Source organism: Cupressus sempervirens, chromosome 11, assembly GCF_028749045.1.
Source record: "Cupressus sempervirens isolate cs-2001-9-10 chromosome 11, ASM2874904v1, whole genome shotgun sequence".
Classification (NCBI taxonomy): Eukaryota; Viridiplantae; Streptophyta; class Pinopsida; order Cupressales; family Cupressaceae; genus Cupressus; species Cupressus sempervirens.
Window position 1 is genome coordinate 659,481,789 of NC_143128.1, and position 23,563 is coordinate 659,505,351.

A 23,563-nucleotide genomic window follows, 5' to 3' on the forward strand; every position below is an offset into this window, starting at 1 on the left:
ATGTGATGGATTTATCATTTATGTTTCTTGTTTATGTATGTTAGCTTCTATTTGCTGATGTTATAGTGTGTTTAAGTTATATTCAATAAATGGTGCATGAAATAAGTTTTAAATTGTTAAAATCTTTATATTTCTAGGGTTTTTTCACTTTGCCGATTTGTAGATGATTCATAGGCAATTTGCGATTTGAGTAGGCCTTTCCAATTCTGATCCAATTCCAAGTTTTGGTTCTTTGCTTTATAGTCATTAGGATTGCTGCCTTCTATTTGATAGTTCGACTTGCTCTTGAATTTGGTGAAATGAATTGCTTTGCACTCCTTTGTATAGGCAATCTAAGGTGAACATATATGACTTTTGGCTGGGCTGACCTGTCTATTAATAAGCCAATCAAATCAATTCCATTAAAAAATTAGAATTCCTCCCATAAGGCTGACTTGTTCGTATAATTTGAAATTGTTAATTTTAGCAATCTGAAATGCTCAATATCAATTTGGACAAGCCCAGCCTTAAATCATCTTGAATGAAGTCAAATTCCACTTCATTGTTTCTGAGTTTTTTTTATCAACTCTGACTGATTTTTTTCTTGAGCTCTAATCAGGTTTGGATGGAGGTTTTGTAATGTTGAGATTATAAATCCCATGTTTGAGAAAATCCTATCTAGGATGGAGATCATGCATCCATCCTTCATACATTATTGCTTTTCGCATTTCAAGATATGCCCTTTATGGCAGAGATTTTGAATTCTTGAGATTTTAAATCTCAAGTTTTGAAGAATTCTGCTCTAGGACTGGAGCAATTGTTTTTATTTTCCAACCCACAACCTTCCCTAGACTATGGCGGAAATTTTGAAAAGTTGAGAGTTTACTTGGGTGGAAATCCCAAGATATCGAGATTTTTGATCCTAAATATGGAGGAATTCCACCCAAAATAAGTTTTGTAATTTTTAATCACCTTGCTATCAAATTTTCATTTCAAGCTTTCATAAAGGAGTCCAATTTTGTATTTAACTAAACTCTTTGCATCATATGGAGTCATGACGGAAATCCTAGGCTCTTGGAATTGCTGATCTCCAATATGGAGAATGGAATGGAGATGCTGTTTTGAAATCTCAATGAAAACTCATGAAACAGCAAGGTTGTGGCGGTTTATTGAAGATTTGGAGATTATAAATCCTAGCATTGGGCAGATTCTACTCAATGTCAGGATTAAACTTGATTTTTACATGAATTTTAACTTCCCTTCAACTCTTTCCAGCATTACTCCATGTTCACCAACAGTAACCCTTGGTTTATAATTTGCATTTGGAGCTGACAAGAGCCCCATTTCAATCTGATTTCACTCCACTTTGCTCTCAAAGAATTGGCCCTCCAAATTTCATTGCACCCACTAGTTTCGAGATTGCTACCATCAAGTCAAAAGGCAACTATAGCTGGGGCAGTTTTATTAGATTCCAAGAATTTTACAAGGGCAAAGATCCTAACATTTTGAGATTTCTGACCTTTTACTTTACATTGCTTCATTTAGTCAATCCAAGTTTAAATTTTTGTTTGAAAATGAGTTTTGTTCCATTGCAACATGCAGAATTGAATACTTAATGTTTTGAGGAGAAACGCCAAACACTCAATCCTCGCTTGATATAAGGTCATCTCTCGTGCTAAGCTTGCAAAGTTAGATTATGAAATGACTTCAAAAGTAAGATTATGAAATGACTTCAAGGTTACTTATTAATCGTGGACTTTGCTAAGTTTTATGATGTGATGTGCTGGTTGTCACAAAGGGACTTACGCTATTAATTCAATTTATATCAACTCTTGCATATTTAAAGATTTGGCTTCACAACTTCCAATGAGAAATATGATTTTGATCTTCACGCCTTTCCACTTCAACTGAAACTTGAACTTATTGCTACTTCTACCTCTAACTAGGAATGAAAGGAATCATGGATGACTTGGACTCTACTAGATGTAATCTCACCAACGACTTCACCCATCTTGGACAAGATTATAAGGAACACTTAGAATGGTTTTCAAATCAATATCTCATCTCCAATCCCATCAAATTGATGCGAACTAAAGATTAAACATCAATTGAAGTTAAGTGCATTCTATCATTGACTTACCACACAAGGTACTCCTACCATCAACAAGAGGCTAGTAGCCCAAAAATGTTTGAGTTTAGCAAATAAACATCCACAACAACTTCCATTCAACTAATCTACTCCAACATGAAAAGAAATCTACTCCAAGTGAAAGATTGAGGAAATCATGTAAGACTACAAAATAATATTACTAATTTACTACAAAGAACTAACAATGAATTATCAATTACTTTGACAAGCACTATAGCAACAACTTCATCAAGTCTTTCCCTTAGTTTATCTATTTTGGTCTCCTATGCTAGCAACTCTCTACTACTATAATCTCCTAAGCTCATTACAAATGAGATCTTGGCCTTTTATTCTAGTTCCCTTACAATGAAGGGCCAAGATCAATCCAAGATCAAAGGCTAGGATTTCTTCCCACAAACCCTAATTAAGGTTGCCAAACTTATAACCAATTACATGGGGTCTTCAATTTATGGGCCAATAAGAAAATTACAATGATTTTGATAGTCAACAAAAAACAAGACATTTTGTATGTTGTGATTGGCTATGGTTGAAATTGAAATTTTTAGATTGGAGGAGACAACCAATTGCCACCTCATCATCCTTATCTTGTGGTTGGAGTCTTGGCTTGTAAAATGTGTTTGTTAAAATTGCAAATATTTCTTGCTTGATTGTTAGAAAGTATTTCTCAACATTTGAGATTTTCTCCATCCTTTGAAATTTCCTCCTGGAATTGACTTGAATCCATAGTTGCCGGATTTGTCCCCTGCTGCCCGGATTCGGGTTCGGGTTCGTACGGGTCCGGATTCATCCTTGGGTTCGGTTCGGATCCGGGCTGGGTCCTTAGTTTTGACTGTGGATTCGTCTGGGTCCTTGCTGAAGTGAACCCAGATGAACCCACAACGAACCCAAGGCTAAAACAACATTAAAGAGTGTATTTTTAAAATTGTTGTCTTATGCAACTCTCAAAGGAACTTAATAAAAAACATTTCACTCATCTAATCCCTTATGTCAAGGAGGAGGACGATGATATAGCAGCATATGGGACTAGTGGAACCAGTTTGGGTTCCAATGATGAAGATCTAGATACAGTTGCAGTCGGGGATGAAGCCATTGATCCCTCGTTTTGTGATGATCCATTTGACCCTTGAAGGGCATTTGATACTATGATTATTGATAAACTACTAAAAACTTGTCATCTATCATCATGTTTCAATCTTTATTACTTGATAAACTAGTCTTTCTTTTGCAATTTAGTAATTCAATGTATTATTTGATGAACTAGTGTATGTTTTGCAATTTAGTAATTCAATGTATAATTTTCTTTACAATCATGAAGATAGATTAATGAGCGAGTATTTAATGCTTTTAGATTCAGGTAAAAATAGGTTTTGAAGGGACCCAAAACCCTTTGGCATTTGGCATTGATCAATGATCAAGCAACAATTGTTCATATTGTGAAATGACCTTGTTTTGCAACTATGCATGTTTTCTCTTGTGTGAATGTGTTTATATATATATATACTCACGAACCCACCCACGAACCCAAATGGGGAAATAAAAAATTGCCCGAATCCACGAACCGAACCCGAACCTGAACCCATCCCCGAACCTGAATCGGCAACTTAGCTTGAATCACTTGTATCTTGGTGAATCCGTGAACTTGATCTTTCTTGAGTCTCTTTGAATATGTCCTCATGTAGCTGGATCTTTAGTGCTTTACTGAATATCCTCGTGATTTCAATTTGAATTTGTGGGTTGATAGCTTGAACATGAATCTTTCCTTCTCACTTGAGTCCTCGTGCTTGAGTAATCTTCTTGTGGCATCTACTTGGTTCTCGTCTTGAAGTCTTAAGCTCATCCTTGATGTCATCTCCATCTTTCGCCTTGCAAAATGGAAAATAAAGCTTCATTAAGTTCACAAAAGAAATCTGAAAATAAATTCGCATTAATAATGAACGAAAAGGATTTCTCTTATTCAAGATTAAGGCTTTTTATCTTCTTGAAATGATCAATGTTTTGGGTATTTCTAGAGGCTTGGAAGAAAAAATTCTTGGGTGGAAATCCTAAGGCAAGAGAATTTGCACAGTGGCAATCCTCTGGAGAGAGGTTTTGCACCAAGCATGATAAAATAATCATCCCAATTTTAGTTAGCATTAAAATTCCTTTCTTTTACATCTCTTAAATCTACCCATTTACCCATTTGATTTGACTTTCATTTTGCATGAGCAAAAATAAGGCTAATGGGAGAGGGGAAAATTCTAAGTTGGGAGGATTATTATGGTGGGAATCCTTTGGAGAGAGGATTTGCACAGTGGGAATCCTTTGGAGAGAATTTCCATGGTGGGAATCCTCTAGTCAGAGGATTTCCACCAAATATGATTTTGCCCTTTTCCACAATCATTTTAAACTTTTCTCTTGTTGTCATTAAATCTCTCCCTAAGTGGCATCCCTCATCTTCAACTCTTGTTTAGAATGATAAAATGGAGTGGTGGAATTCTTGACATTGGAGGATTCCATTGGTGGAAATCTTGAGCTTAGAGGATTTTCATGGTGGGAACCCTCTGGTCAGAGGATTTCCATCGAATTCACTTAGTGCTTCATTTCCTTACTTCTAGAAATCCATCGTTTCTCATCAATTCCACTTCAACACGCCATCCTTTTAACTCTAACACTTGCTTGGAGTCAATTGTGACACAAAATAAAAAAGGGGGAAATTTTGGTTTGAGAGGTTTAATGTGGCGAGAATCCTTTGGTCAAAGGATTTCCAATAAACATGATTTTGCACCTCCTTGGCTTAAAGTTCATCCCATTTTGACCTTCCTTGACAATTTCTTGCTCTATTTTTACTCAAGATGTTGAGTTCATGCTTTAGTGTAATGACCCCAAATCAGATCCTTACATTTTGGAGAAGAATTAAAAATTATCATATTGGATGCCTCCCTCTCTCCTTGCTTCTCCCTTATTAAATACTCGATATTCCCAATGGTCGTGTCCCTTGAAACTTATTTTAATAATAATGTTATAATTAGAATATAATTAATTTAATAATCTATTAAATTTCATTAATTTATTGTTATTAGTTATGTTTAATACATTAATATTATAGTATATGATCATTATATGAAATATATCTTTTTATTATTACATCAAGATAACTATAGTTATTATTATTCCCTCATAATATAATTATATTTTATTCTTTTTTATTATTTTAATAATTACTTATTATTTAATCCTATTAAAGTGGGGTTATTAATTTTATTCAATATTTATTTCTTAGATTACTATATTTTAATAATTATTTAATATTAAACCTTATTTCAGGGGGGATATCAGTCCTCCCCTCTTGAATTTGTTTGTCCTCAAGCAATTTATAACTCAAATTCATTCTTTCCCCTACATATGTGTTAAAATATTTGCAAAGTACACATGTTAGTATATAATGGTCTATGAATGAAGACACAAAGTAGACACATTAATGCAAGAAGACACAATGCAAACACGAGGTAGACATAAGGATGCATGAAGACACAAAACAAACACATTGATGCATGAAGACACGATGTAGACACAGTATACATGTTAGAATGTTGCTTACAAATTGAAATAAGAAAAGGTAAGGAAATGTTTTTACCACTTTGATCGTGAATGTCGTGCTCCTTTCCCCTATCTCGAAATCAAAAGTTCTTGAAGATGCATATTTAAAACAACTTTTCTATAGCTAGTACTATAATAGGGTGTATCATTCCATAGTGGATGGTAGATTTACTATTGCTCGAGGTTGGACACATGTAGCTTGGGGCTTCCTTAGATTTTTAATCTATATTGGGATTCTCTTGCCTCAACGCGATTGATTTACTCCTCCCCCTATGCACACTCCCTACCCACTAGGAACATGCTTAATTTTGACGTGGATGGTAGATTTACTGCTTCTCGAGGTTGGATATGGTCAACGTTGGGCTCTCTCAGATCTTTAATCCATAATGAGATTCTCTCGCCCCAAGCGACCAATTTACTCTTCCCTCTGTGCACACTCCCTACCCACTATGTATATGTTTAGTTTCATTATGGATGGAAGGTTTATTGCTTCTCGAGTTTGGACACGCTTAACTTGGGGCTCCCTCATATCTTAAAATCCATATTGGGATTCTTATGCCCCAACGTGATTGATATATTGCTCACCCTATGCACACTCCCTATCCATCATGAATTTAAACACAAATCATGTCTCCTTTTGAGACCCAAAAGGGATTTTTATCCAATTTACTTATCCTTTTATCTTTCAATTTAGTCACAACATTAGTTTAAACATGTTACGCAAAACATTATTACTCATATAAGCATTAATATGGTAATCTCTTATTTAAAAAAAAAAATCATGTTAATCATTTAAATATATTCCATGCATGCATTTATCATCATGAATAAAATATTTATTGACCTTATCTTACTTTTGATTTTTTAACATATTATAATTATATTAAAATTTCAATAGTTAATAAGAAACAATACAAGCATACCTCTAGAAAATCAATCACAACTCCACGTCAATGTCCATGTATGGTTTCCTTGGTAATTTAAATTAAATTATGTGCCATGTAATATTGTACCTATTTTGGAATTGTGTTCCAAGTTTAATATGATAACTTTATTTTCCATGGGCTGTAATTACTCTTTCTTTATAACCATTCAAACTGATTTTCATTTTAACATAATGTAGTCTTTTGTCTTTCAATGGAAACAACTTGAATGGGATAAGGATAAACTTCAAACACAGCTCGGTTACCGAAAATTCGTTTTGCCTCCACAAGGCTTCTTTTGCATATACATCTAACTCATCTTGAATCTGCTGATTTACTATTGCTTCTATCTAGTACAGCCTTCAATGCATAGTTTAACATGTGAATGCATGTGTGATTGGGAGCTATAAGATCCTTCCTTTCATAGTTCTACAGTACATGACTTTATCCCCAACACGTGTTTTTCCCTTAGAACAGAGTCAACATAAAGGACACAACCACTGTATATTTGGGAATTCCAAACATCAAAAGATCCATATGGAACCGCACAGATTTTAATGTCATAGATCTGCCCTCCTTCCTCTGCATAAAAATTTGTAATTCCAAGCGCAATGCTAACATCCTCTCCAGATGAGACAAAATCTATGAATTCCGATCTGTTATAGATTGCTTTCACTTTACTGGTGTGACCTTGAATTCACACAAGTTCATCAAGGAAAATCGATTTGAAATGACATCTGATACTGTTGATAGTACCCATGTCATAAATCACTAAACATCCTGGACTGTTGATGCTGGCAATGACCAATGATAAATGCAGTGATAATGAATTATATCAGAATGTACATATGACTGGTAATTGCAAATGTAATGATGAATCCTCTTAATACGGGTGGACAGATCTAAGCAATGCTGCAGTCCCAGAATGCAGTTTATGTAAGATGGTTGTTTCTGATTTTACAATATAATATATGCACTATATCCTGTATAGCTGTCTTTGATCTTCAAATATATTATATGCTGCAAGTTACAGGATAACAAGTAATCTCGGCAGAGATCTGCCGTCTGTGATATTTAGAATTATACATGCAATCTTCTTTGTCACACTAGCCATCTCAGATATATCTCTATTGATATATGCTCTTATATGGATGCCGTCTCTGATATACAATTATGATACTTGCAGCAGCTGTTGCAGTCACAACCTTTCTATACTTTATACACGAGTGACTCCTTAAAGGGAAATATAGGTGATAATATCAAATCTTCTTTTCTGGTACACCTGACTGCAAGCCTTCCATTGATATTTGAGACTCAGAGTCAAAAACCATTATAGATTTTTCTTCATCAGATATATTGTTTGCATTATCGTTTACAGGATGGCAGAATTGTTGCTCTGATACCAATTGTAATGACCCCAAATCAGATCCTTACATTTTGGAGAAGAATTAAAAATAATCATTTTGAATACCTCCCTCTCTCCTTGCTTCTCCCTTATTAAATACCTGATATTCCCAATGGTTGTGTCCCTTGACACTAATTTTAATAATAATGTTATAATTAGAATATAATTAATTCAATAATCTATTAAATTTCATTAATTTATTGTTATTAGTTATGTTTAATACATTAATATTATAGTATATGATCATTATATGATATATATTTTTTATTATTACATCAAGATAACTATAGTTATTATTATTCACTCATAATATAATTATATTTTATTCTTTTATATTATTTTAATAATTACTTATTATTTAATCCTATTAAAGTGGGGGTATTAATATTTATTTCTTAGATTACTATATTTTAATAATTATTTAATATTAAACCTTGTTTTAGCGGGGATATCACATTTAGACCAGATTTTGAATGCCTTAAGAGGGTGGTGGAATGTTGAGCTTTGGAGGATTAATGCAATGGGAATCCTAAGGAGAGAGGATTTCCATGGTGGGAATCCTCTGGTCCAAGGATTTCCACCAAATATGATTTTGTCACTTAAACTCCCAAAACTTGCCTTTTCAAATCCCTTATGCTATTCATTTTCAACTTTCCATGCCTTAGTGTAATTTTGGATCAGTTCTGAGTCGTCAAGGAGAAGGGTGGAAATCCAAAGGAGAGAAGATTTCCACCAAACATGATTGTAGCAGTTACCCTTAGGAAAATTACCATTTTCCCTTCTCTCATCGCTTTAACATTGTATCAATCAATTTGCTGATTTACTAAGGATCCCTCACAAACAAGTTTGCCCCACATTTCTTTATCCCAAGGTGAGATTTTGTGGAGAAACTATAGCTGGTTGAAATTCTTTGATCAGAGGATTTCCACTACTCTCCAAATTTGCTCACAATCCTTCTCCATCTCCCAAGCATGTAAACCTAGGTTGTATGGGTACACGAACCCACACCCCTGGTACACATACCCACGTACCCAAGTATCGGGTACTTTTACCCCAAGTATTGGGTACTTAATGGATAGCATCATAGTTAAGGACAGTGATTTAGATTTTTGATCCTTGTTTTGGTGTTTTGTTTGCATATCAATTTGTTGTTTGTCAAGCTCAATAATTAATCAGTTTGGAACTTTGATACAATACTGATTAACAAAACTCTTTATCACTGTTCAAGTCAGAAGTTTATCATTTGCAGTATGTCATTGTTATATGGTTTATGATCTTGTTCATGTTTAAAGTCTGCCTTCTTTGCTATGCATCTAAATGTTTATCATAAATTATTATGACATACATAATTGTAAATCTGAAACTGAAAATAATACATTACATATGCAAACTTTATCACTGTTCTTGTAAACAATTGTCATAATTCATAATTTCAGATTTTCTTTAAATATTAAATTATATTAAAAAAAGATTTGCGTACCCCATTTGAAAAACAGTCATACCTGTACTGTACCTGAGCCTTAAGTACCCAAGTACTCCCATCCCTGTGCAACCTTGACATAAACCTTTCTCACTTAGACTAAAACTCTAACCTTCCACCAGGACTAGGCTATGAAAACACATCAAAGGGACACCAAAACCCTTGCACAAACCCCATATAAATAATACTTCCAAGCAAGCTAAAATTGCTCAAACTCATCCTCAAACTTGGGGACTTAAAAATGTTGCCAACCAACACCAACTAAGACAACAACTACTGCTAAAGCAAAAAGAGGGGGTCCCCATTTGCAATGGGGCAATGGTTTGAAAACTCGACAACAAGGCTACTGATCATGATTCTCAATCTGATTTTCCATTTTAACTAGCTGAAAGCTCGTTGCCCTATAAGAAGTCAATCCATTCTCACTTTCACTCTTCATCATTTTTCTTCAAGATTTCAATCAATTTCATCCTTTCATCATCATCTCCATCCTTCTTCGTCAATTTGACATTTCAAACTCACCTAAGGCTGCCTTCAATCTTGGGTGGAGATTTCAAATTGTTGAGATTATACTTGGGGCGGAAATCCTAAGATCTGGAGAGTTCCCCATTGTTTTGCATGTTGAAATTCTATCTTATTTTTGCCCACTTATTTTCCCCCAATCTCTTGCTCACTTATCCGTTGACTCCAAATCCAACTTGAATCTCATATTCACATCAATGCCATTTGGGTTTATCTCATCAATTGTTCATGTTCAGTTCCCTTTTGATGGTGATTTTAATTTTCAACTTAGAGACTGATTGACTCAAAACCAGTACTCACTCTCCTAAGTGGGCAAAGTTGCTCAAACTCACCTCTCAGACTTGGAGACTTGAAAATTGTTACCACCTAAAACTACTACTACTGCCAAAGTAAAAAAGGGGGTTCCCCATTTGCAATGGGGCAATCATGTGAAAACCTCACCACACCCCACTGGCTTTCTTGCATACCAAAAATTGTTCTTTATATCCCTTTCTTCCTATCAATTCACTTGTCTGTCATATCAATTCTAATGCATTAAAACTTCAATCTTTTTAATATTTGATGCTCTGCAGCTCTGATTCATCATTATAAGACTAGACTATCCTACTAGCATTGCTCATTTCTTCAATTAATATTTTGCAAAGACCTCTTCTTCTGGATTAATGCATTAACCATTGTTTTGAAGTGTTTATTTGAGTGTACCTATTGAAATGCCCTTTATTACTTTAAGTAGTTGATATATATATTTCATAGTAACGTGAAGACGTGTAACCCCCCGCCCCGTTGGCCCGCGTTTTCCGAGACGGGGACACACTGGGGATTGGGGACTCCGTCCCCTCGTCCCGTGTGGCGCCATCAGATTCCGCCACCTCAGTTGAGGATGGTGGGATGTCCGAGTGTTGACTATTTATGTTCAATGTTTGATGTTCCTATTCAATGTAATGTTCAAGTATTTACTCTTTTACATCTTTATATCTTGTATTTTTAAGTGCCATATGTATAGTATATACAACCCCCCCTTGTTGCCCACCACTGCCCCCCCCGCCACCCCTGTCGTCCCCAAATTAAAACCCCCGTCCCAGAAACTTGTCCCCCTGTTTTGCCGTCCCCTAGGGCAGTGTAACTATGAATTATATTTGCTTCTAGGCACCCTAGATAAATACATTTTATTGCAGACTAAACTGCCAATAAAGAAATTCCTGTTTTCTTACATCCATTTGTTGTTATTTGTAGTTGTGTCCTTTATGTGTTGTGTTCCATATTCAATGCTTAAAGTATCTTTACACTAGCAGCTAGGATTTCCCAATTTTCCTATGTTGTATTTCTCTTTGTAACATAGGTTTTATCATTTAGACATTCTGAAGCATTGTTATTTTCTTTTCTTGTTACTGCAGTTGTAGCACTCAATACACTTTCTGGTATTTTTTTCTTGTTCACTTAAGTTCGTTTCTGTTATTTGCAGAGGGAATTTCCAGTTTGTCCGCTTGGATGGGACACTGAATCAACAACAGAGAGAAAGAGTGATACGGGAGTTCAGTGAAAATCCTCGTATTTTGGTAGGTTTGTATTCTTTAATGCAATTCATGCTACTGAAAAATTGAATTGGGTGCTTATATAATATATATTATTGATATTGCTTTTGCAGGTGATGTTAATTTCCTTGAAGGCTGGAGGTGTGGGAATAAATCTTACTGCAGCTTCTAATGTTTTTCTATTGGTATGCTCTCTCTGTCAACCAATTAATTAATCTTTGCCTCCCTAATCAAGTGGATTAGAGATTTTAACCTTGTCAGAAATTCTTGCCAACTCTCTTTTGTAATACCTAGTTGTTGCATTATTGTTCCTAGTTAAGAATAGATCATATATAATGTAGGTTCTAGTTTTTTGGTTGTGAAATTCTGCAACTTAGGCAATTCAGTAGGTTATATCATTGGAGCAAAAACTGTTCGAAGAATTAATTGGCAAAGTATAAGATTTGTTGGAAAAACTGGAAAAAATTTAGAAAATAAGAGAATCTTGAAAAAAAAAAAAAAATTGTAGAAAAAGAGGCAAAATCTATTTTTTAAAAACTTAGGGCATTTTCATAGCATAGAATATAGAAAGCCAAAAAAAAAAACTCACGAATTGTAGAATTTAGATTTTGTCGTTTATATTCATATTGTTGATTGCATATGTGAATATTCAGTTAAACTTATTAAGAGGGCAGTCACAATAGTTGCCCAAGTGAGAGATCAAATATTAGCCACGTGTATGAAGTACCTGAGATCACAATGAATTGTAGAAAATAGATTTTCTCGTTTATATTCATATTCTTGATTGCACAGGCAAATATTATGTTGATTTTTCTTAGAGGGCTGTCACCAAATAGCTGTCGAAGTCTGTGATCAAATATTAGCCAAGTCTATGAAGGACTTTCAAAGAGGGCAGTCTCCAAATAGTTCTATAAGTCCGAGGTAAAATATTAGCAAGCCTGTGAAGTAACTGAGATTGAAATATATTAGAAAGCAATCTAGCTACTGTTAGGAATTTATATCAAAATTGTTGTGATCAAAATTGCCCTATTGATATTCATGAAACAACTTGAATGTCCTAAGGTTTGTTTAATAAACATATGGCCCAACTTCATTATTCAACATGACAATATCTCAGTTTTTATAAGCACACAGGAAAACACTTCCTTTTGCAATATGGATCTCTCAGTTGGCCGAGACCCTATCCTTCAATGGTAGATTTCTTTCTGCCAAGGAAAGACCTTCAGTCTTTTCCTGGTCTCTTCTATGTGTTTCTGTTTATTGCTTTCTTTATTGGTCTTTCTGAGACACCTTTTGGTGATCTTGCTGGGGTTGGTTTCCTTGTTTGTACTTTTTCAGCCCCTTAGACCTTTTTGCTGGTCTCTTTTTGCTGGTCTTTTGTTGGACATTAATAAATTTATCTTATCATATCTTTGCTCAAGGTGTCTATAGATATTTTGTAGTCATGTAGAACTTCCCTACCCCAATGCTCAAATACTAATATAAAATTCTATGTCACATCTTGTTATCACATTAGGCCAAGATCTTCACTAGAATTTCTAATGGCCCATTATTGCATGCATCACAAAATCTTCTAATATAGTGCCACATAATTTTTTCATTATCGCAAGTAGATAAAATCAGTTGCAGAATGTACTGATAAAGATAAAGATGTCTCAAGCGTGGCCCTAAATTCTGAAGGTTCCATTTCTAGTGATAGTAATGCTATAGTTATTGAGAGCAAACAACAATCTCTCGTTAGTCTAGAATTACATGTAAGAAACATAAATGTAAATGCCTTTATGTTACCATTGGAGGCTGCAATTGGTGTGTTATCAAATGGAAATAAACATTCGGAAGACAGCACAAATTTTAGTGAAAATTCTGGATACGTCTTATCTTTTTCTAATCTTCATTGCCTATTAGAAGGTTTTGATGAAGCTTTTGAAGTAAGAGCCAATCCTCTCATTGAATTGCATGCTGATAAAAATGTGGAAAGGTTAGAAGAATGTGGCTTGTATACTGATTTTGCAGGAGTTAATGAGGCTGAAACCATACATTGTGAATAAGATGAAGAACATGTATGTATTAAACTTAAGGCTTGGAGAAGCTATGAGTCTGAAGAAAATATGCTGACTCTTGTTCCCTCCAGCAACAGTCTTTGTGACAGCATAAAAGCAGACCAAAGTGCACTAGCAAATGGCCATCAGATGAATGATTTTGTTTTATCTGAGCTCAAAAATGGAGTTGCAGTAGACTACACCAATGGAGCATACAACAGAGTGAAGAACCTTGCTTACAAGGTCACTCGCTGGAGTTTCCTAAGTCTAGTGAAACTATGGTGGAGCCTCTTGTGGATTTTGAATTGGCAGATGCTTTTCAAAGACATTGATCTTTTTCAACATGTTATGTACTTCTCCCAGCCAGTGAATGGTTTCATACGATTCGTAATTTGCCCCATCTCATGAGGTAGGTTTTCCTGCCTGTACATATTTGTAAATATGCTTTTGGCTGCTCAATTTTGGTGTGCGTAGGCTGGTTTGTTTGTTTTCAGTTCTGGTTGTTTGTTTTAGTGGTTTTGTTGCGTTGCCCTCCTTCTTGGTGCAGGAGCACCCACATAAAATATTTTGGACGTGATTTTTGCATGAAGAATTTATCCCGATTTTGTCTTTACGATAAGATCTTTTCTTGGGATTTGTACAGATCATTGTGGGGTTATTCTTCCCCATTCTATATTGATCTAGAATACTCTGTAAGCTGTTCTTCGTATTTTGTAATAATCTAGAATTTTCCGTAGGCCATCTTAGCAAGTATAAATAGAGTTTTAGGTTTAGGTTTAGGTTTAGGGCAAGTTTTTGGGATATGAAATTACGGGGAGAAGAAATCTGTAGGAGAGCAAATGTATATACTGTTCATTTGATGAATTAATTAAGAAGAATTTTATTATATATATCTTGTTGGTGCTGGTTCCTTTTGATATTTGCCTCCATTGACTTTATCTCTGCATCATTTTTGGTATCAGAGTTTGGGGAAAGCTCCTGAGGCAATTAGATTTTTTGTCTGGATCAAAGTCAGAAGTTGAAACATCAAACATGGTCACCAATGCTGAATTGGCAAAGAAGATGCAAGAACATGAGAAAATCAATAAGTGTTTATTAGATGAATTTGAGAAGATGAAGGGCCAGATAGAAAAGATAGCAAAGATTTCCTTAGAGCAAGAGGAAGAAGGGGAAGAAGAGGATACCTTTGAGCAGGAGGTGGTTAACTTACCTGCAGACCAAAGATACTTCATAGAAGCCCTTGATAGAGTTGGTAAGAAGGATGCCAAAGGTGACCTACCCATCTTCTCGGGAAAGATGGATGTTGATGTTGTTGTGGATTGGATAGAAGCCTTGAACAACCATTTTGAATGTGAAAATATAGTAGAAAAGAACAAGGTAAAAATTGCCAAGTCAAAGTTGAAGGGACCAGCTCTCACTTGGTGGAATTTCATTCAAGGAGAAAGGGTCAAAGAAGGTAAGAACATGATAACTTCATGGGAAAGGATGTGTGCCAAGGTGAGAGAAGCATACTTACCTGAGGATTATGAAATCCAACTTCATCGAGGGAGACAAAGTTTAAGACAAAAGGAGCTAGATGTCACTGCCTATATTGAAGAATTCAAAAAATTAAGCTTGAGGGCAAAGCAGAGTGAATGTGAAAGTGTAAAAGTTGCTAGATATCTCAATGGATTGAGGTTGAACATTCAAGAACTTAATTTATTGTGTCCTGATATAGTACAGAAGTGTTATCAACTAGCTTTGAAGGTGGAAGCCAAATTGAAAAGAAGGCAAGAACAAAATAGCAGAGGAAGAGGAAGAAATCAAATGGGAAGAGGAAATTTCCAAGGAAGAGGACAAAACCATGAAGATCATAAGGAGATAAAACAAGAAACTAGTCAAAGCGAAGGAAATTTCAGAGGTAGAAGAGGTAGTTCAAGAGGTGGATTTGGTGGTAGAAGGGCAAGTCCAATTATTTGTTTCAATTGCAATAAGGAGAGACATTATGCATCTAGGTGTTCAGATAGAGCAAGTTCAAGTTCACAAGGTGAAAGAAGAACACATTTGGTACAAGATGATGAATACTAAGAGAAGGAGATGGCTGACTTAGATAGTGTACTTGAAAGAGGAGAAAGTTTAATGATGAAAATAACACTTTTGAAAGTGCCTACTACCATGGAACCACCACAAAGGAAAACTATCTTTAGGACTGCTTGCAAATCCGGAGGTAAGGTATGTAGAGTCATTATTGACTCAAGATCTACTGAGAATTTAGTTTCTCTTGAGATGGTTCAGAAGTTAAAACTTAGGAGGATACCTCATCCTTTTCCTTATAAGGTTTCATGGCTAACAAAGGGTCAACAAACTCTTGTAAATGAGCAAGCATGGGTTGATTTTCAGATTGGAAAGTATAAGGACAGAATTTTGTGTGATATAGTTGACATGGATGCATGCCACCTATTATTTGGTAGGCCTTGGTAGTATGATTTGCAAGCACAACATGATGGAAAACTCAATATATACACCATCAAGAAGGATGGAAAAGTGATTAGATTGATTCCATTTGCTGATCATGAAGAAGTGGAAGAAAATAAAGAGAGGGAAGCCAAAATTATGATGGTTGATAAAAATGAATTCTTACAGGACATGAAGGATGAACCTAAACCTTGTTTTCTTTTGCTGCCTAACCCACAACCACAAGAACCCATTGGAAATGACAGAAAGGACGCTGAAACAAAGAAGACAATTCCTAATGAAGTGAAAGAACTTTTGGATAAGTATGAAGGTTTGATTTCAGAAGGTATGCCAAAGTCTTTACCACCTATACGAGACATTAGTCATTGTATTGATTTCATTCCTGGAGCTACTTTACCCAATAAGGCTTCATACAAGATGACACCTCAACAAAATGAGGAGATTGCTAGACAAGTAAAGGAGTTACTCGATTCTGGCTTGATTACGAAAAGCTGAAGCCCATGTGCTGTACTTGCTGTTTTGGCACCCAAGAAGGAAGGAACCCGGAGGTTGTGCATTGATTCTAGAGCCATTAATAAGATTACAATCAGATATTGGTTTCCACTGCCAAGAATTGAATATTTGCTTGATTGTTTGGGAGGTGCAAAGTATTTCTCCAAGATTGACTTAAAAAGTGGGTACCATCAAATAAGGATAAGAGTTGGAGATAATGGAAGACAGTATTCAAAACCAATGATGGATTATTCGAATGGAAGGTAATGCCATTTGGACTCTCTAATGCTCCTAGTACCTTCATGAGACTTATGAATGAAATACTCAAAAGACTTCAATGGTAAGTTCATCATAGTATATTTAGATGACATATTGATTTTCAGCAAGACAAAGGAAGAACACCTAGAGCACATTGACATGGTTTTGAGAAGACTTATGAGGAGAAATTGATAATAAATCTGGAAAAGTGTTTGTTCATGCAAGAGGAGCTGACATATCTTGGTTTTGTTATCTCTCAAGGTAGCTTGAAGATGGATAAAGATAAGGTAAGTGCTATACTATCCTGGCCACCCCCAAGAATAGTTGGAGATGTTAGAAGCTTTCATGGTCTTGCTACATTTTATAGGAAATTCATAAGAAATTTCAATCATATATGTGCTCCTATGTTAGAAACTATTAAAGGAGGAAGGAAGTGTAAGTTTGCATGGAGTCAATCAGCAAATGAAGCTTTTGAATTGCTCAAGAAAAATGTTAGTGAGCAGCCAATTTTTTCTTTATCTGATTTTAACAAAGTTTTCCAAGTAGAATGTGATGCTAGCAAGGTTGCTATAGGGGCAGTTCTTAGTCAAGAAGGAAAACCAATGGCTTTCTCAAGTGAAAAACTCAATGAAGCCAAGTAGAAATACTCTTCATATGACTTAGAAATGTATGCATTGGTTCAAGCTCTCAAAAGGTGGAGACACTACTTGTTGCCAAAGGAGTTTGTTGTGTATACCGATAACCAAGCCCTTAGTTTTCTGAATAGTCAAGACAAATTAAGTCATAGGCACATGAAATGGGTGGAGTATTTATAGGCCTATACCTTCACCATCAAGCATAAGAAGGGCATATCAACCAAGGTTGTTGATGCTCTTAGTAGAAGGAATTTGACTATCTCCAAGATACAGTTAGAAAGTGTGGGAATTGAAGCACTCAAGGACATGTATGTAGCAGATCCAGATTTTGGCGATATCTACAAGGTATGTATGGAGTTTGGTGAAAGATACCATGCTAATTTTCCTTATTTTTTGATACAAGACAAAATTTTTTCACAGGAGGGCAACTATGTGTACCCAGGTGCTCTATGAGGAAAAACATTATCAAAGAGAAGCATAGTGGAACAATGGGTGGACATTTTGGTTTGGATAAAACCTTAGAATTGGTTAGAAGGTACTACTATTGGCCTAAACTTCAGACTGATGTTAGAAACTTTGTAGAAACATGTATGATTTGTCAAAGGGCCAAAGGAAGGACTACAAATGCAAGGCTTTATCAACCTTTGCCAATACCATCTAGACGCTGGGAAAGCATAACAATGGATTTTGTAATGGGGCTGCCACAGACACAAAAGGGGCATGGTAGTGTATCTGTTGTAGTAGATAGGTTTAGCAAAATGGCTCACTTCTTACCATGTAAGTCGACCTACGATGCCTCTCATATAGCAGATCTCTTTTTCAAGGAAGTCATAAGGATTCATGGGCTACCTCTCAACATAGTTTTAGACAGGGATGTGAAGTTTGTAGGACATTTTTGGAAAATTTTATGGAGGAAACTTGGAACCAATTTATCATTCTCATCAACTTACCACCCTCAAACTGATGGCCAAACATAGGTAGTTAATAGAACATTGGGCAATTTGTTAAGAACACTCACAAGACAACATGCAGCAAAATGGGATGTAATCTTGCCCCAATCTGAATTTGCATATAATGACTCCATCAATAGAAGTACAGGAAAGTCACCATTTCAAGTGGTGTATGGAATTCATCCTAGAGGGATTTTTGAATTAAGAGACATGAGTCACAGCAACAAGTTAGTGCCCAAGGAGAAGAATTTGCTACAGACATAAAAGAAATCCATGATGAAGTCAAAGCACAACTCCAACAAATCTCTGACAAGTATAAGAAGCATGCAGATCAGAAATGGACACTTAGAATTTGAAGTGGGAGATTTAGTATGGGCAAATTTCAAGAAAGAGAGGATACCAAAAGGTAAATCTACCAAGCTTATGTTGAGAAAACTAGGTCCTTGTCAAATATTGGAGAAGTTTGGAACCAATGCTTATGAGATTCGATTGCCACTTGAGATTGACATTTCTCCCATCTTCAACATAGCAGACCTCACACCATTCAAAGAACCCAGTGAAGAAATTGATACAGGACAGATTGCTGATACAGAAGACATTCAACGTCTACCATTTAAGCAAACACCACAGCTAGAAAGGATACTTGACGCCAAAGTCATAAAGTAGACAAGAGGAAAAGAGTCCAAGCAATATTTGGTAAAACTCAAAGGTTATTCGGATGCAGATGCTATGTGGATGACTGAACAAGATATCAAGAAGCAAGGTACCACTATACAAGCACTCATCTCAAGTGGGCTTGAGATAAAATTTCCTGGGGAGTATGGTGCATGAGCACCCGCATAAAATATTTTGGACGTGATGTCTGCATAAAGAATTTATCCCGATTTTTTCTTTACGATAAGATCTTTTCTTGGGATTTGTACAGATCATTGTGGGGTCATTCTTCTCCATTCTATATTGATCTAGAATATTTTGTACGCTGTTCTTTGTATTTTGTAATAATCTAGAATTTTTCGTAGACCGTCTTAGCAAGTATAAATAGAGTTTTAGGTTTAGGTTTAGGTTTAGGGCAAGTTTTTGGGATATGAAATTACGGGGAGAAGAAATCTGTAGGAGAGCAAATGTATATACTGTTCATTTGATGAATTAATTAAGAAGAATTTTATTATATATATCTTGCTAGTGCTGGTTCCTTTTGATATTGCCTCCATTGAATTTATCTTTGCATCACTTCCCTCTGCCCATTTGCAAGCAACTCCCGGCTTTCTAGTTCTCTATGACTCTATGCCCATTATTTAAGGCACTCATCCTTTCAATCAGAGATGCTGGAGTTCTTTGTTTTTGTGTCAAAAGAAGTCCCCCTGTAGAGCCAATGTTAGTTTCCCCATTAAATTTCCACAATTTAGCCCCCCTTTGTGCCCATGTTGAAGAAAAACATTCTTTCTTTAGTGCACATATATCCTTGAACCTTATTGAACTGGGTTCAAAATGGTTCATTGGTATGAAGTAGTTCATGAGGTCCTGCTGGTTCAAATGAATTTAACAATTTAAAAAGTTCAATGGGTTCAAGGTGTTTTGATTTGGTATAGTCAAGTTCAAAGGGCACGTGTAGGTGTTGGAATGCAAAAGTTCAATACTTTCCAAAGGTTCAGAGGTTCACAGTTTAAGGTTGAAGGTCTCTTGGTTTGAACCCAAGTTCCCAGATTTAAAGATCAACAACATACATAGGTTCAAATTTCAGTTCTATGATCCAGTTGCAAGGTGCAGGTTGTTGGTTTTTGTACATGATAAGTGACCCCTTTTCACTAGATATGACTATAATCATGTATACAACCCTAACACATACAAGTTCATTGTGATTGATGGTGAGATTGATACAAGATACTCAAATGTATCATAACAATCTAGACTCCATGAAGATATAGCCTTGGATGATAGACATGATGAATCAGAATTAAGGGTGCTAGAGAAAGGAATTTCAAATGAATGACGACTACACATTTTTGAGGGTAACCATTGTATTAACATCCATTAGCGCTGTAGTGGGAAGTCATCAACTGATCATCTTCTCAATTAAAAGCCAAGAGATTACTTGATGAACTTGATAGACATTCAAAATTCATCAATGAATGATCTCCTATATTTGCAATAAGTGTATGAGAAGCATCTTGGAGAACTAGGGTTTGAGTAGGGATCTCATTGATTTAAGTATTAGGTTCAATTAAGAATGCATCTTTGTATGAGCACGCATTGCCAACATATAAGGGAACTTCTTGCATAGTTTGTGCCAAAATGAGGATTCTCCCAAGATATTCTCAGCCGTGATGATTGCATTAACATCACCATTTTGTGCCCTGTGCAATGGATCTTATAGTGATGAATGAACAATGGTCCCCTATCAAGTCACAAGCTTGCTCTTATGAGTGAACTCGATTTCCAAAGGGATGATCCATCATTGTAGAGACATTCCTTCGGGAACTCTCATCTAGAAACATTCAGTCTTCCAAAGTTCTTGTGAATAGAGGTGAGGAAATTGATCAAGTATAATGAAGAGGGGCCCATGCGATTATTCCACATAGCATTGACATTTCCGATATCCGATTTGGTATTTTGAGCCACATTGCTGGCATTATTGAAGATGATCATTGCACAACGTTCAAGCTGATAATATGGTGTCAAGTCATAATTGGATTGTGCAATCCTTTCCTAAAGGCAAGCTCTATATTCGAACAAAAGTCTAGATAACAGTTCTAGATGATAGTAGCAAGTCTCTTTGTCTAAGATCTTCACTAGTAAAGATGGATAATTGTCAACCCAAACCTTGGCAAGATAGTCGTCTCCTTTTGTATAGATGAGGGAGAGATTATATCTTCAAGCAAAACCCAATATGTATCGTGGAATCCCAAAGAAGGCATCGACTCGAGAGGTGAGAAAGCATCTATACCCACTCCACTTTGATTGCAAGAACACAAACATCCATGTATTCACTTGCTTGTGATATCGACAGAGAGACCTGCTACAAATCTTCCATCTTTACTGTTGAAATGAAATCAACGTGATTGTTAATCGAACCCAATATATAAAAGCACAGTTGGGACACAAAATGTGTTTGATAGAATGCTTTCCCAATAGCACATCAAACAGCACTTCTTTCTTCCCCACATCACTGAAGGACTTGATGGAGCTATGGACAAATGGTGAATCATATGTTTTTGCTTATATTGTATGCCATGAAGTATGTGTCGGGGCAGTGGTCTATCAAACATCTTAGGATGACTATGGAAGTTGAAGTCCAGCTGTTAGCCTTAAATTTGACATCACATTCTCTCGGTTCTTTATTTAATAATGTTTATAACTGTTTATAGTCTGAATTTTACGTTATAATGAGATAAGTAAATAAGAGGGACATAAGTTAGGAATTTAGTTATCAAGATTCAAAACTGAATGATGCTTTGGGAGAAGTTTATTTATTGTAAAAGATCAAACGTATGGGGGTTCTGCTTCTTTAAAAAAAGTCTGTGTGCTACAGAAAGGAGGGATATTTTTCTGCATGTGCTTGTAACAGGGAGGGTGCAAATTTTCGTTTGATGCATTTGTTGTACAAGTTCTAAGTTTGTGAACTCAAAATTTCATTTGGTGTTGAATAAATGTTGGAAGCTTTGTTATATCTGTGAAACTGTCATTGCTTTCCCTAGTATATATTGAACTATGTTTTGAATATGATTAATTTCAATGCCATCAGCAAATATAAGCTCAGCTGATTTTGGAACTTAGTCTCCTGATTAAGTTGGTTGTTTCAAAGAGTTATGTACTTTTTGTGTTCTCTTAATTAGTCTTAGTTTGTGAATGTGAGGAAGTGGGCTGTGTATCAGTTCCTTGTATTTATTTTCTTTGTATTGAGGTTTCTTTCGCATGTATTCTATGTTTACAGATAGATATTTGTGATCCTTTATCACTTTCAGGTTAAAGGTATATCCATTTGTAGTTTAGTGAATTCGTCGCAAATCTTGCACGGGGAGCTGTACCCTAGACAATATAGAGGGCAGTTATGCACTTCAAATCCAAAGCAGTCCAACTGTTAGTCGCAGATGATTGTCTTCCTGATTTGGGTATTTCAGGGTCAAGTTTTAAGTGTTTTTGTTGAAGACAAATCTGTTCACTAACAACAAGATAAGGAGGTCAATGCAACTTTAGATCCAACAACTTAGTCCCATCTTATTAATGAATAGAAGATCTGATGTTCATGGTATTTCTTAATAAACTTAAGAGTCTCTCAGTTTTACAACTTATCATGTTGTTAACTGAAGTCTCATTATTCAAAGTATTTCGTGGAGATTCTATTTGGGCATGAAGTAAGATACTCTCTTCCTAATCGACAAATAGGCTAATAATTTTCATTCCATAATATCTCAATGCCACCTATTTTCTGATAAGAATAATTTAATTCCCCTTCCAAATTATATAACAACCAGTTATATCTTATCATATGATTAGAACCAAGATAAAATGCAATTACAATGTGTGCTCGCCCGCCCTGGAATAATAGCATAATAATTAAGCAAGCATCTTATGCCACCACTGGCTACAATCTTTTGTGATGATTATGTGCCAATATACTGAGAGTTCCACATATAAAGAAAAATAGTCACCAGCAAAGTGTTAATTATAGTCATCATTGAATATAATCACAAATCCTTTCTTAACAAGGCCAAAATTCCTATTTGAATAACTTTCTCTGTGTAACTAAACATGAAGTGAAAATACAAGAGGAACTTACTTTTGTGAGCATCGAAATTCTACTTTCATTTTCCTTTCAACCTAGAGAGAATTAAGTAATATTACTAAATAGTTTAATACCTATTAGTAAATAGATTGCATGATTCTATGGACAAGTAAACATATTTCTTAATTAATTAAGGGACAATTACATAATACCCTTGTACTAGTTAATAGATCTTAATGGCATTGATTTCAAGTGGATTAGCTATTGTCAAAACAGGTAACATCAGTAAATGATACTCATAAGAAAGGGAATCACTTCACCTTAACATTCTGCATATTGTAGAGCTAAAATGGGACCTTGGAAATTATTATTTTATTAATCAAACATCTTGTATCTGCATGGAAATGTGAATACGATTTCATCATTATTAAAACCAATACCGGCTA

General features: G+C 35.5%; 1 protein-coding gene across 3 annotated transcripts in view; it reads left to right on the forward strand.

The window, feature by feature from the left end:
- Positions 1 to 23,563, forward strand: part of RAD5 (DNA/RNA helicase protein) — an 81,572-nt gene that overhangs the window by 51,827 nt on the left and 6,182 nt on the right. For all 3 annotated transcript variants that reach the window (XR_016359262.1, XM_089811865.1, XM_089811866.1), the window contains exons 18-19: positions 11,497 to 11,590; positions 11,680 to 11,751. Coding sequence is in view for 2 of the 3 variants with exons in the window: in XM_089811865.1 (XP_089667991.1) it covers positions 11,497 to 11,590; positions 11,680 to 11,751 (166 nt within the window). In the remaining variant the exon portion in view is untranslated. The remainder of the gene's footprint in view (positions 1 to 11,496; positions 11,591 to 11,679; positions 11,752 to 23,563) is intronic.